At 41.7% G+C, this 14,651-nt stretch overlaps 2 protein-coding genes across 2 annotated transcripts in view; both read right to left on the bottom strand.

The window, feature by feature from the left end:
* Positions 1-200: 200 nt before the first annotated feature.
* med11 (mediator complex subunit 11) lies at positions 201-3,332 on the bottom strand. The gene is made up of 3 exons (XM_062515862.1): positions 2,947-3,332; positions 1,139-1,269; positions 201-419 (listed from the first exon to the last, which is right to left on the bottom strand). The coding sequence occupies exons 1-3, from the start codon at positions 3,014-3,016 to the stop codon at positions 276-278; spliced, it is 345 nt and encodes a 114-aa protein (XP_062371846.1). The 5' UTR covers positions 3,017-3,332; the 3' UTR covers positions 201-275.
* A 1,328-nt stretch (positions 3,333-4,660) lies between these two features.
* Positions 4,661-14,651, bottom strand: part of arrb2b (arrestin, beta 2b) — a 46,165-nt gene continuing 36,174 nt past the window's right edge. The window contains exons 10-15 of the mRNA XM_062516488.1: positions 13,937-14,009; positions 10,792-10,929; positions 8,695-8,778; positions 8,335-8,411; positions 7,992-8,046; positions 4,661-7,470 (exon numbers count right to left, since the gene is read on the bottom strand). Coding sequence (XP_062372472.1) covers positions 7,371-7,470; positions 7,992-8,046; positions 8,335-8,411; positions 8,695-8,778; positions 10,792-10,929; positions 13,937-14,009 — 527 coding nt within the window. The 3' untranslated portion in view covers positions 4,661-7,370. The remainder of the gene's footprint in view (positions 7,471-7,991; positions 8,047-8,334; positions 8,412-8,694; positions 8,779-10,791; positions 10,930-13,936; positions 14,010-14,651) is intronic.

The following is a 14,651-nucleotide window of genomic DNA, read 5'->3' as shown; positions in this document are numbered from 1 at the left end:
AAAAAAATCTTGGTGCCAGCAACTTTTCAGAATTCTGAACAGATTTGTTTTTGGTCAAAATGATCTGAGCAGTTCAACATCTAAAGCATAAACCAGAACAGGGTCGGTTCTCTGGAAAAGGCCTAACTGAGGGTTCAAAGAACCTGTACAAGAACACTTAGGCAGCATCCAAGGGATGAAATCACGAAAACTAGACTCCATTTATAACAAAATCATACCTTTACTCCTACTTGACAACACAAAGACAATAACTACTAACAATCAAAGAGGAAAGATCAGGTCTGTGGGTCCAACATGATCTCACATGTACGGGCCAGTTCCCCAAGCTTCATCCGCGTGTACTCTGCTCTATTGAGCGCCATCTGGCAGTCCTTGCGGGCAGAGTACGTTGAGCCCTCGTGTGGTTGACCAGTAGCGACCTGAGACACAGGACGTGTTGCACAAAAGCATGAATTAATTCATTTAATAGCAGGGAAAGGCAACAACTCATTTGTTAGAAATAAATCATGTACTCCATTGTGGTATTGATTGAAGAAGTTGGAACATTAAAACAGGACATTAAAGGGGAACATTTTCAATATACTGTAGGGCCCTAATCCCTATTGTTCGAGGTCCCTGAGCCGTGTCGGTGGGGAGTGTAAAGCTCAAGTTATCCCTCTTTAAATGTTCAGTTTTTTTGGAGTTTTAAAATGGTGTATTGTTGATGCACTGGTCTGCCCAGAATAGTTGAGTGAGTAGGGGCAAGTTTAAATCACAACGTTTATTGTTAACGTTTACTTGATTGAATTACATGTTTAATGTGCAACATCTGTAATAAGCAATAGTTATGTGAAATACAAATACATCAGCAGAAGATGCATTTTATGCGTTTATCTGTCTGAGAAGTTATGCATATCAGGTTGGAACTGTGGTAGGACACTTGAGGCGGGCATCAGTGCAGTCGGGACCTGCCCACAGTTTCATTTTTCTTGGCCAGGTGTATTAATCACAATTGGGCTGTTGTTGATATTGACCTTCTATAAATACATGTCCCACATAATCATCGATTCAGCGCTTGAATATTGTCACCATAGCCTATTTCAAAATACCATATTCACACACTGTCAAAATGAATAGGCAGAAACAGTTATGCTTTTACCTGTGTGAGGTAGCGAATTTGAGAGCTCAGCTCGTTCTCCACTCTGTTGACTGAGGCTATGAATTGACTGAGCTGCCGATCGATGAGGCTGGCATTGTGCTTGTCCTTTGACAATTCCACAACAATAGTTCCTGTGTGAGATGAATTGTAAACTTTAGTTGTCAAGTAAGAATGGCATTGCTAGACAACTTTGAAGCATAAAGCATCTTTGTGCCTTAACCCAAACTACATCTGGTTTCCAATTCCTTATGTTGTTTATTAAAGAGGACATAGAATGGATGAATTGAGTATTGTACCGTGTTCTCTAATGTAATAGTGTATATTCAACTTTTATTTATAAAAAATAAACTCAATTGCAATTTTACAAGCCCAATTAAAACCTTTTATTTGGGCTGGGTGTTGAAATGGTCCATTCGACTAAATGGTGCCCCCAAAAATGGCAACCCCAAACTTGAACTTCAATGGCTTGGCGATATTTGACATCACAAGTAGGCTTAGTTCTAATTGGACCATTTTTTAGTCGCTTCAAGTTCAAGATTTTCATATGAAGGAGGGCATAACCATGCCTCATGTTCATGATGGTTCTTTGCTTATGCACAACCTCTCCTAAATCATCAAAACCAGGACAAAAATGATTTCCATTCTGTCACCTTTAAGTTACCCTTAGCTTCATACAGGTCTCCCCTTCCTTATTATGAATTAATGCTACCCCAAAAGCCTTACTAGGCTAGTGACAAATGGTCAAAAAGGCTTTAGTTTTTGAGATACCCCTACAGAAGGTAGAACTAAACCCAACTTCCTCATCTCTAAGGTCACCCATGCATGAAATGGATTCTTGGCTAAAAATATTTTACTGCTAAGATTGTTAAATTAACAGATGTTATACACACAAAAACAAACAAAAAAAGGACTAAAATATACCCTGTCTGTGTGGGACTTAAGGCATACAAAGTAGGCTAATGCAGATCAATCACACAAGCTCTGAGAGCTTTGGAATTTATCATGTTTGTTGTCAGGAAGTTGTTTAACCTGCTAGAAAACACTGGATGCAAATATCTTGATGTATGAAATAAATAGAGAATTATAAACACATACCTAAAATAGGCGAACATGCACAAAACATTTATACAGAATGTTTTAATTTACTTTGTGGTTGCTTAGCCAGGGATTATCATAGAAACACATGATGGCTTGTTGGAAAGGTGGGGTTGTGCTGAATCCAGCAATACCAATGTGTGAGGTGTCCAAAATGAAAGAAAACGGAACATTGACAGAAGTGGTGAAAAGAATGTTGACAAATGCACTGTTAGTGCAAAATGGAATACATGAGGTAAGTGCTGATATATTTATGATACATTTAATAATGATGCATTTCATATGGCAGTATACTGTTCAGTTCATATGAAACAGATCCAATTGAATCAGGTTGAAATTGGAATGGAAAACCTTCATTAAAATATCTACTTAAGTTTGTTTTGGTCAAGTTATTAGGTATATGTTTATAAGTCTCTTTGTTTCATACATCGAGATATTTGCATCCAGTGTTTCTAGCAGGTTTTAGTGTGTATAACAATATCTGTTAATTAAAATAATCTTAGCAGTGAAATATTTCAGCCAAGAATCCATTTAATGTATGGGAGATCTTAGAGATGAGGAAAAACATAGTTGGGTTTAGTAGTGCTACCTCCGGGTAGGGGTATTTCAAAAATGTGGGGTTAGCCGTTAGCAGCTAAGTATTACTTACATTGATGACCACGAAGTATCTGTAGGTTTAGGTAAACTAGCTTGCAGTACGGTTAACAACTCACCGGCACAATGAAGAATGATTGCAATCTCTTTCTCGACATCCTCCAAAGCACGAAGACGCTCGTTGGCCATTAGAATATGTAGTTGAGTGTCAGTCGATCCAACACAAACATAAGAAATTAACTAGCTGCTAAACAGTTACTGTCAACGTTCGCTCGCGAGTTTAACTATTTGCCTCTGAACAACCTAGTTCCAAAACCGACGTGACTGGAAAACAAAGCAAAGTTGTTGAAGGTAAGATTCGCTTTCTTAACATCAATTTTGTTTTGAGGACATGTTACCAGAGACGGTTAATAAAGCTACCTAGACAATCTTTGATGTTACCTTTTACAAACAAAGTACTCCGAGCGTTCACGTCACAGGTACTTCCGTTGTATGGTAGCCTGTAGCAAAAAAACGGATAGCATACAAGGACAAACAAATCGAATACGGCAGGAGAGAAACGCGTTTCACAACGCCTGCGTTGCATGGCCGTCCCGGTCAACTAGTTCTACATAAAAAAAAAAGCACTAAACTAATAAAGCTGTAATAACAACACATCTACAAAGTTTGCATGTAACCTGAACGTCTCAATACAACAGAAAATGGTACACCAAATAACAAAACCATAAACAGGAACTCAACACACACTGGAATGAAGAGATGCACAACGTTTTGTATGTTAACTGTTTTTCTTATTTTTACATTTTCTAAAATGCAGTACAAAATAAAGAAGCAACATAGATTTTTTTAATGAATTTTAAAAACATACTCATTCAGTATATTTTCATGTCATTCATTGCCTAAAATAACATATTGCTTATACAGTAGGCTATCTTGTTTTGCTTTTTTTTCTTTCTTTTTTTTTATCAATGTGATTCAAATAATTTCAATAAATGTGTTGCCGAGATTGTAGTCTGTATATCCTTAATATCAATTTGAGTAATAACAGAAGAATTAGCTTGAAGCAGTTTTTTTCAAATGAAAATTGAACTGAAAAACCTGACATTAGGTCTGGAAACATAACTGTGATTCTCATATACCTACGGAGGCTGCAGGGAGAATATATGCATAATATAAATATTATATAATTTGATTTTACGGTTGATTGGTTAACAGACAGATGAAATGGATTATCATTTAGATTGAAAAGCAAATAATCTTGACATTTAGAGGGGGGCTGAGAGAGGTCTTTAACAATTCCATCATCAGGAAGTCATACATTAACCCTTTTGTGCTGAAGATAGCTTTATACCAGTTCCATGTACAACCATGCACATCAAATTTCTCAAATCAGGCACGACTACGAATTAATAACTTGTGTAGTCAGCAATGTTGTACAATTGAACAGATTAGCGTATACACATTCAATGATCCGGTACTACAATAATAAGACAATAAAGTCTTTAAGAGTACATTTGTGCCATTTATGATGAAGACATCGTTGAAGTTCTCCAAAAGCATTCAGTTGAGTAAGAACCAAAACACTGAATGCATTCGTCTTTGTTGGTTTATACTTTTAATAGTTTTTTCAGCCATTTGAAATGTCTCCCCGCTTCATGTTAAGCAGTGTTTATGCAGGGATTTCAAATGTATTATTTCTACATGGGGTCTAGCAACCAGGGCATGAGGGGATGGAATGCATTGCAGTGTGTGTGGCACCTGTAATGGTGACTAAACTATGACCTCCAGCAGCTGGGTTTTACACAATAGACCTCGACAGACCGACAAAGGTCAGACAGTAACTCATATACAATATTTAATGACCATGATAATATGTACAGCATGTGAGGAGTACAGCAGAGAATTTAAGGTTAGTTTTTTATTTTTCACTTTAATAAAAAATAAAATAGAATCTTAATAAATCAACACAAAACAATTAAAGAAAAATAATGGCAACATTTCTTTTGTAATATCTCTGGTATATATCATGTTGACAGCAAAATAATAATAAGTAGTAACTTCAGGAGTAGTTCCTCTTTTCATGTCCCCTTTCCCACGTCCCACACATTCTTTTTAAGAGCAGGTAAAATAATCTATATTTTTGCTGGTTTCTGGGAGGTAAATGGTACAGCATCAAAGAAAGTTCTGGGTTCCTTCTTCAGTCGAGCTGAGGCACAGACAATCAACTAGCTACTGGTCATAGACACTAGGGGGCGCTAGGAGGTAAGATACCAATTTCAGAGCACTTCCCCACTTCTGTCTTCTTAAAGACATTTAAGAAATCCTAAAAATAAAGGGAATTACAAAGTGACACTTTCTTAAGATACGGGTGACTAATGTAACAAGTACCAGGAATTTAATCCAGCATTTCCTATGTATTCAAAGTCAATTGAACATGTGAAAATTGAATGTTTGCTCCTGGTTGATGACCTTAAAACCCCAAAAACCTCAAATTTGCCCTAAGCAATTTTTGGGACACAACTCTAACATATTGGGATGCAATTGTCGCAAGTGGGAAGTCATGGCGTACTTAGTCATTTCAATAGGAAGCCATTCTCACTATCAAGTACCAACACTGTGGCATTCAATATTTTGTTGTAAAAAAATTAAAACTTAATTGGCATTTTGAAAATGACTAGAACTGCAAATGCATAAAATCATGCCATCCATATCAAATGAGAGAAAGCCATGAATTCTTACAAGTGACAACTAAATTCAAACATGTAAAACACAATTCTAATGACAATATGTTGTATAAAAATGAAATACTTGGTTTCAAATCATTGTTTCAGTAACTCAATTTCTGATAATAAATATTGATGACGAGGTGAAGAGGCTTGCCAAAATGGTGTCAAATATTATCCTTGTTTTTTTATTTTTTTTTCGTTTGGCCACTAGTCTTCAAGATGCTACTGATAGCTGCAGGTAAGGGCATTAAAAATATGAAAATTGCTGTTATTTGTATAATGCTTACTAGCCATAATAATTATCAACTACAATTTCCATCCATCATGCCATCATTGACTGGACTCCATAGAGTAAAATGTCATTGCCAAGAATCTGATCCATAAAGATGTGTATCACTATGTAACAATTACACACGTTTTAATATATTATATTTGTATCTGTTTCAACTACCAGTGTTTTAACTGCATGGGTGTAGGTACTGTACAGTATGTTCATGTTTATGGTGCATATTTCCATATGGTGGCAGGTATCAGTTTTGAAATGTTCAATCAAATGCAATGATCTCCATTAAAAGACTTTTGGTAATCAAAGTTCCAACTAATATCTACTGGGAAAAAAAGTAATAACAAGCCCCAAAAAGAAAACAAAGACAAATCTGCACTAGACAGATTTTTTTAAGAGAATGAGTGACCGTGTGTTCAGTACATGTAGTGTGTGTGTGTGTGTGTGTGTGTGTGTGTGTGTGTGTGTGTGTGTGTGTGTGCGTGAGAGAGAGAGAGAGAGAAAGAAGAGAGAGAGAATGAGAGTGTCTGTGTGTGTATGTATATATGTGTTGAATAATTAGGCATCTCAGTGTCCATCTTATGTGTCAGCCTCGTGGTGCCATTATGCCAGAGACTTGAGACAGCATACACACATTCTACAATTGTACATTACAAATAGATGCTCTTTCTCAAAGAAAACAAAAAAAGAAGATACAAAATATCTCTTTGTGGTCCTATATATTTAGCCATCTAATATTTTCTACCCATAAAAAAGGCCACACTCTTCTGTGTGTTACAAGTGCACTACCTGTGCACAGGAAATGACATAAGCCCATCCATCACACGAACTTACAAAGATATGTAAGATAGGTTAATTTGACATATCTGTATGAGGTCGCGGAACTGTAATGCCAGTGTCTTATGTATTAAAGGTACATAATGGACAGGTATGTTCTATTAGAGGAAGGGGGAGACAAACCACAAGAACAAACGTTCTTCATCCCCAGCTGATAACTTGTGCAAGGCATACAGTACACAAGTTAGATGGTACTTTTGTCCTTACATTGGTAATAAAGCCCGTCTCATATTATAATGTCGGACATGATAGAAGAAAATTAAAAACAAAAACACGTATGCATTAACCCTGAATCAATGGACCCCTCCACTAGCCAACCAAACCAGCCAAATCTCTCTCAGATTACACTTGTGCATCATCTGGTTTAACCAAACGGGGACAAAACACCTGCTCAACAGCAGTATTAAACATGGCCAGAAAGAAAGAACATGGATCAAGGAGAAAACATATTGAAAGAGAAGGAGAAAGCGAAACAGGACAACGATGGAGGATTAAGGTAGAGGGGAAAACAAAAAGGTGAAGGACAAGCATTCCATGTTTTTTTTTCTGATTGGGCCCCCGACTGGGAGTAGCTATGGAGCAGGCTAGCTCCTCTGCCCCTTGGCTGGCCACACGTTTCAGGTAAGGGGGCTTGGAGGAGCAGGGTGAGGAGCTGGGCTGGGCTGGGCTGGGCTGGAGGGTTGGCTCAGGTGAGACGTTAGCAAAAGTGGTCGTCTTCATCCTTGTCGTCCTTCATGCCCTTCAGCCGCAGGCGAGCAAAGTCCTCAAACACAAAGTCATCGTCCTGAGAGAAATTACTGCAGGGAGATGGCAGGGAGTGGCAGTAAAAAGAAAACACATCAGGAAGTGTGAAACAGAACAATACAATATATCTGTACCGATGAACACAATTCTTTTGAGTTTAAACAATGGATGGCATTTGCAAAGTCTTGACTCAAAAAAATTGAGTAACTGTGTTAAATAACTGATCTCAATATTTACCAAAATAACCGTGACTATGATTTTTGCCATCATGAAGCAAACTTAATACACATATACAAACGCAAATACAGGATGGGTGTTTTGGCATTAGCTCGCTATTCTGAGGGGAAATTGTGATACTACAATACAGTAACAATACAAATCTCAATAAACAATCTGCATAGTGTTTTAATATCAGTATTTACTTTAAAAGGTTGATTAATATGATACAATACGGCCTACACATATTCAAACATTTCATACAAAATGTCTAAACATTCAAAATAATAATTTCATCAATTAAAGACTACTGCATACGCAAGACATTCAGACATACAACACACACAGATCTGCTTACTTTGTCTCAAACTCAATCAAGTTGGTGTCCACAGGTGCATCTGTTTCAGGCACAGCTGTAGGGGAAAATGATATAACCATGAAGGGGAGCCATTGGTGCACTTTGAACACAACTTGAGAAACAGCAGCAAATCTAAACCTTGATTAGCTCTGACCTAATTAGTGCTAACACTCAGCACTGATCTGCATGAAAGTGATTGAATGAGAGAGTGAATAGGTGGGAGTGACTAAGGTGTTTGTGCGTTTGCTTGCTTGCTTGTTTGTTTGTTTGTTTCTGTGTGTGTGTGTGTGTGTGTGTGTGTGTGTGTGTGTGTGTGTGTTTGTGTGTGTGGGTTTAGGAGTACCTGACTGGGGCCTTGAGTTGGGCTGGTCTGTGGGTTTGGGGTGCATCAGAACAAAAGGCAGTTCCACTGATACATCACTGCAAATGAAGAAAAAACAGACAGAGAATGAATGGCTTGCTCTATATGCGTAAGTATGCATAAGTGTGTGTGTGTGTGTGTGTGTGTGTGTGTGTGTGTGTGTGTGTGTGTGTGTGTGTGTGTGTGTGTGTGTGTGTGTCCATTTTCATACTGTACATTGACTTGTGTGATATATTTAATGGTTTGAGTTAATGATATACATGTGCATGTTGTACACTTGTGTGTGATCATGTGCAAATGTCATGGTCAGTTAATGTGTGTCTGAGTGTGTGCAAAACTCACCCTCCACGAGACACCACCAGCTTGACCTTCACTCTGTAGGACACCAGGATGCCCAGGACCTCCTTATTGGACACATCCTTCACTCTGCACACAGATGGCACACACACGCACACCTCAGCAATCAGTGTTAATCCCACATTAAATAATCCCACGCCCTGTAAAACCCAACAGTAATTGCTGAAGCGCTGAGGCTTGGACGGTTACTCATGAGGGCTCCTGTTCAAAATCAGCCTGAGCTTAATCTTCGTGTAGTCTTTGCAAACTCAGCTGCATGGTGCTTCTCCACATATCCACTCTCGTTGGGAAGAATCAGAGTCAGTAAAAAAAAAAAGGAAAGGGGCCTGTTTAGACACATTAGTTATAAACATTAGTTCCACAAGGTCATCTCCTGGATGACAAACCTGACTAATTTCCCTTTTTTTATTATTCATTTAGCAGACGCTTTTTCCAAAGCCACTTGCATATGTAAATTATATTTCAAGGGCATTGTTACAGTGTCCCTGCAGCAACTTGACTTTCACTGGCTCAAGGGTGGAAGCCAGGAATTGAACCCACAACTGTTACCCACAGCTTGTGACATACTATTGTGGAGAGTTGGTTTTCCAAACTCTGCATGTATCTTTAGGGAAACAATCCAGGTGTAAATTCATCACAGGTAAAGTGGAGGCCAACGCGGATGAAAGCTCCGCTGCCTTTGACATAATTCCAGCAGCCTAAAAATAAATCTGAAGGATGAGACAAGACGCTATATCTACTTAATACACCTGTCTGGACTCAAAGCACCTAAAAATATGCAGACACCAACATCAAAGTCGTAAGAACCACAAACTCTAAAAAGAGGGTTCAGTTCAGGGACAATAAAAATAAATTCCTTTGGCTAAATAAATGGTGACGTGGACGCGTTTTGTGTTGTCGCTCTGATTTCGTTCTCTACAAACGTCACGTTATTTTGTACAAAAACGGACTCCTTTGGAGTTGGACTCTATTTTCTGACGGACTATTGTGGAAGGCGATTCATTCCACTCTCTCACTCAATCAATCTGATCTGAAACCTTATTGAGGCAAAAAGTTAAAGACTATTAAAAACGTCACAGTAAAAACTCTGGAGACAAAAAGGCATTTTCGCTCCAGCGCCTGAATTTTTGCTATCTTTGGTTCGAGTCTGTAGCGAAAGCACGCCTGGCCCCGACACACACACACACTCAAATTCTTTGCATAATTCTCATCTGGAGGCCATGTGAGGGAGGAAAAAAAAAAAAAAAAAAAAACGAAACAAAAAACAGGTGAACCAGTGGGTACGTAAACGTTGGCTGAGGACCCCCCCCCCCCCCCCCCATTACTCAGATCAACATTCAGATGGGGGGCACGTCAGTGGCAGGTGTGTGAACGCCGCGGCGGATAGGCCTGAGAAACCGAGAGTCCTGGTCTGTGGGGGATTAACGCTGTATCTACTGCGTTTTCTCCGAGTCTTTACACAAGGCTTTCCTTTGGGTAAGGAGCTCTTGCGGCTGGAAGCTCTCAGCTAAATCCTCTCAAAACAAGCTCTCCATCTTGGCCTGCCAGCCCTGAGAGCGCTAATCTGCAAAGGAATCAGGCTCGAGTAGAGTGGACCTGAAGGCTCCCTGCTAGTGCAGCGCTACTCTAAGCCTGGGAATGAAGCACGGAGGAAAGTGCCTTCTACCACGCAGCTCAGAAAGAGCCCTCACCACCACCCAAGAGAATACCACATCACACACCACAGTACAAGAGCTTTTAGCATTTCAATAGAACCAATAGGATGAAGGCACTGATTGATTTTTCCAGATATAACACACATAATACATTGTACTAATGACATTTTTTCAGACACTAAAGACCTGATTATCGCGCATGGATTAAGCCTTGTCCAAGACTATCAGAAAATGTCAATGGAAATGAAAAGATTTTAGCCCAGGACTAAGCTTAATCCATATATGGGAAACTGGCCCTAGAAGGAAATATCTGTCCCTCTAACACATTTAGGCGCGCACGCGCAGACACAGACACACAGACACACAGACACACAGACACAGACACACACGTGATGGATGCTGGGATGCTGTGGGGAGCTGCACTCACATGGTGCTGGAGGCCAGGTTGGTGTCCTCGTGCTTGAGCTTGCCGTCCAGGGCCAGGCCTCTCTTCTCCCGGTTATTGGTCAGTGTGGGGGTCAGTGTGTACACTTTACAGAAGGTGGAGCTCGGGGACACCTGGTCACTGAGGCAGGGCAAGCGCAAGGGCAAAGAGAAGGAGGAGAGGAGAGAGGGGGGGGGGCAAGAAGGAGAGAAATAAAACACACCTTTCACTTTCACTCTGCACCTGGGCTGGTTGCATAAGCACCCCACATCTGAGTCAGCTGAGCAAAACACATGGCACAGTCTGTAAGCACTTGTTTGTTGTCTCTGTGAGTGTGTGTGTGTGTGTGTGTGTGTCAGAGACAGAGAGAGAGAGAGAGAGAGAGAGAGAGAGAGAGAGAGAGAGAGAGAGAGAGAGAGAGAGAGAGAAGAGAGAGAGAGTTATCACAAAACTTTCTTCCCCCCAACTGCGTTGGCAATGCAACAAGCCTCGGTCATGAGCAATATACTAATGACTACTCTTTGTTGTGCTCCAGCAACAGAGGGGGAGAGCCGCAGCAGGGCCGACTCATTGAGCTCCATTTAGCAGCGGAAACTGGCAGCAGCCTCCTTCAGAACTCACGGACACCACAGGGGAAAGCTACTGCCGTGGGTGCCAGCCAGACAGTAATCGAGAGCAGCCCTTTCTTTAATCATAATGCATCACAGACATTCATAAATAATACACCGAACAAATCCGTCACAGGGGAGGGACAGAAAGAATCGCTGGTTTATGGAAAATACCGCCCTGACCCGTGAGGTCCGAACAGTGACCTCCAAAGTCTGCTTGGCGCGGCGTCTGTCCAGGCTGCTGACGGGGTCGCTCAGCCTCTTCTGGACGGGGCACTCTCTGGCCCTCACCTGCACCTAGCCGCGGAGGAGCTAATCTGATCACTACACTCTTCCTCCAGATGGTGTCTGGAACTGAGTGGTCAGCCTCATGTGAAGGAGACCTGAACCTTGCTCTTTTTATGGCCAGACACCTCGCATAAATATTTGATCATGAATAATTACATTTTTAATAGAGACTTGGATCATTTTACCTTTTTTATAGATGTATTTTAATACAGATTTTTTTGTATATATTATTTGTAATTTGTAATTATTAATAATAATATTATAGCAAGAATGTGGATAGAAAGAGAGTGTCTTGAGAGGAGAGGAAAGTTAAGGGGAGAGACACTTGTGTGTGAGCGGGGTTGTGATGACAGGAAGAAGTATGGAGGACAAACAGGACAAGATCACAGGAATGTGTCTTTTGTCAAGAGGCAGTATATTCAGTGTGTGTGTGTGTGTGTGTGTGTGTGTGTGTGTGTGTGTGTGTGTGTGTGTGTGTGTGTGTGTGTGTGTGTGTGTCCAAGAATTCTGAGAGGATCTCTGGGCACAGGAGAGGCCCATGAGAGGAGCAGAGAGCCAGAGAGCAGTGAGGAGCAACAGAGGCCATATTGTAAGAGTAGCTTTACGAGGCCTCGCGTTTAGTGAGAGGTGAGTCCAGAGAACACCAAACACAAGATGGGCAGACAGGCAGGATGATTCATAACATTCATAAACAGTTATTTGTATCAGGGGGAGACATGGGAGAAGAAAGCAGTCTTGGATGCAGAGCTGTTGGGTTTCAATAATAGGGTTGCAGATATGTAGATCCACTTTCAATGCTGGGTTTGGGATGGTGTTAAGGGAATGAGTGAGATTTGAATACCTTTAGGTTGAACATTCTAACTCGAGTATGGAGTAAAAGTGTAATATCATATCAGAATCATTCAGTATGTTGGTCTTGATACATTGTGTTATAATGGCTTTACAAGTAGGAGAACCCTCCCAGGAAGGAAACTACTGAATAAAGGTGGACTTGGGGAACTGTGAGGGGCGGGGCATATACTCTGGCACATTCACAATGAGAAGGAGAGCAATGTGAAAAGCTTGGGGAGTTTCTTGGGGGGTGGTTGGTCCACAGGGCAAAACTGGGAGAGAAGCAGCCATCAGTAGGGGCGCAGGGGGCCCCTCAGGTTGAGCAGGGAGATCAGGGTTGATGTTGGGGTGGGGGGGGGAGTTGGGGACGCGGGTCCTTGCCTTGGTGTTGGGCCATACTCACCGGCAGGACTGTCGGCTCACAGACTTGTTGTAGGTGTCACAGGAGTGCAGCACCACGTCTGTCACCTGCAGCACTGAGAGAGAACACCCACATTGTGACGTCACAATGGAGAGCGGGGCCAGCGCTGGAGCTCCCAGCCAATGGGAGAGCAGTGAGGTAGAATACCTTTGTGGCATCACACAAGGAAAGCAAGGCCCCCCTCGCTCAGGAATGAGCCTCATGTAGCCATGTTACATCATAAAGGGGACACTACAGACCAATGGGAGCGCAGCAGGGGGAGAGTGATGATTGTATTACCACTAGCCAATACCAGACCCAGAAACGCAACAGCAAAACATGATATCACGGTACTCCCCCAAAACAAATGATGCTAAAAAGAAAGTGGCAAAAAATGGAGAACTCATAACAGCACAGGATTGGCTAGCAGAGAACAGGCTGGCATCTAAGTGGAGGAACAGCCAACCTGCCAGGGTGCTGTCGGAAGAGAACCGACGGGCTTCTAGGAGCCGAGGAACAAAGAGCTGACAGTCTGCCCTTCAGTGGCATCAGACTGAGAAGCTCTGAGGGAACCAACTCGAAATGGAAACCGACAGAGACATGTGCCTCATCTGGCCGATATGGAGCTAAGACCCTCACAGAGCTGTTCCACACTCACTCCTGAAGCTTTCTGTGAGGCTTTTGGAGAGTTGGAGATGGGGGGGGGGGGGGTGCAATCACTCAGGGGAACTCTCATCTCTCACAGGGGAAGAGTAAACGGAGGGAGTGAAAGAGACTGGATTTGAAAGAATGAGGGATGAGTGAGGTGTGAGGATGGAGAGAACGAGTGAGAGAGAGAAGGATAAAGCAGTACAGACCCGTGTCATGTGGAGAGAAGGGATTGATTATGCAGAGTCAGTGAGGATATGGAAGACAGTGAGGGACAGGTGAGGTCAGAGAGAGAGGTAGAGAGGACAGATGGATGGATGGATGAGGGAGGAGTGGAGTGGAGGAGTGCAGGTGTAGACGGAGGGGTACTCACTCGGCCTCCACCTGTGCCACGGGGCACTTGTACTGTGCGGTGCTAAACAGACAGATGTCAGCATACTGCCGCACTGTGGGAGAGAGCAGGGAACAACACGGAGTAGGGTTACCGGGGCAGGACACACACACACACACCTCCACAACACACACCTTCACAACACACACACACACACACTTTCACAACAGACACATAAGCATATCCAAGTCCACACTTTCACAACACAAACACATTTGCAACAAGTTCACTACAATGTCCAAAAAAGATAAAAGCATACAGTACTCAATACATACAGCAATAGACATCAACTGGCACAAATATAAACACAATAAGCAAGTTCAAGGATTAAATATATAATATGATCACACACATATACAACCGTTTACACACATGCACATATACACAACCATTTACACACACACACACACAACCTTTTACACAGTACACACGCACACACACACAACCATTTACACACACGCACACACACAACCATTTACACACACGCACACACACACACACAAAGGGGAAAGGGTACACAGCAACTGAGCAGCATTGGCTCATACAATCAGTATGTAAACATTTGCAAGGTACACAAACCCTCCTCTAACTGCCCCCTCCAACACACACACACACACACACACACACACACATGCATGCACGCACACACACACACACACACACACACACACACACACACACACACACACACACACAC

This window comes from Sardina pilchardus, chromosome 16 (genome assembly GCF_963854185.1).
Source record: "Sardina pilchardus chromosome 16, fSarPil1.1, whole genome shotgun sequence".
Classification (NCBI taxonomy): domain Eukaryota; kingdom Metazoa; phylum Chordata; class Actinopteri; order Clupeiformes; family Clupeidae; genus Sardina; species Sardina pilchardus.
This window is presented reverse-complemented; position numbering and strand designations above follow the sequence as displayed.

Excerpts from the sequence above, each read along its gene's own strand:
- med11 (XM_062515862.1), bottom strand. The coding sequence starts at position 3,016 with ATGGCCAACGAGCGTCTTCGTGCTTTGGAGGATGTCGAGAAAGAGATT. Across the intron at positions 1,270-2,946 it reads AATCATTCTTCATTGTGCCG|GAACTATTGTTGTGGAATTG; the intron begins GTGAGTTGTTAA and ends CATCTCACACAG. Across the intron at positions 420-1,138 it reads AAATTCGCTACCTCACACAG|GTCGCTACTGGTCAACCACA; the intron begins GTAAAAGCATAA and ends CCTGTGTCTCAG.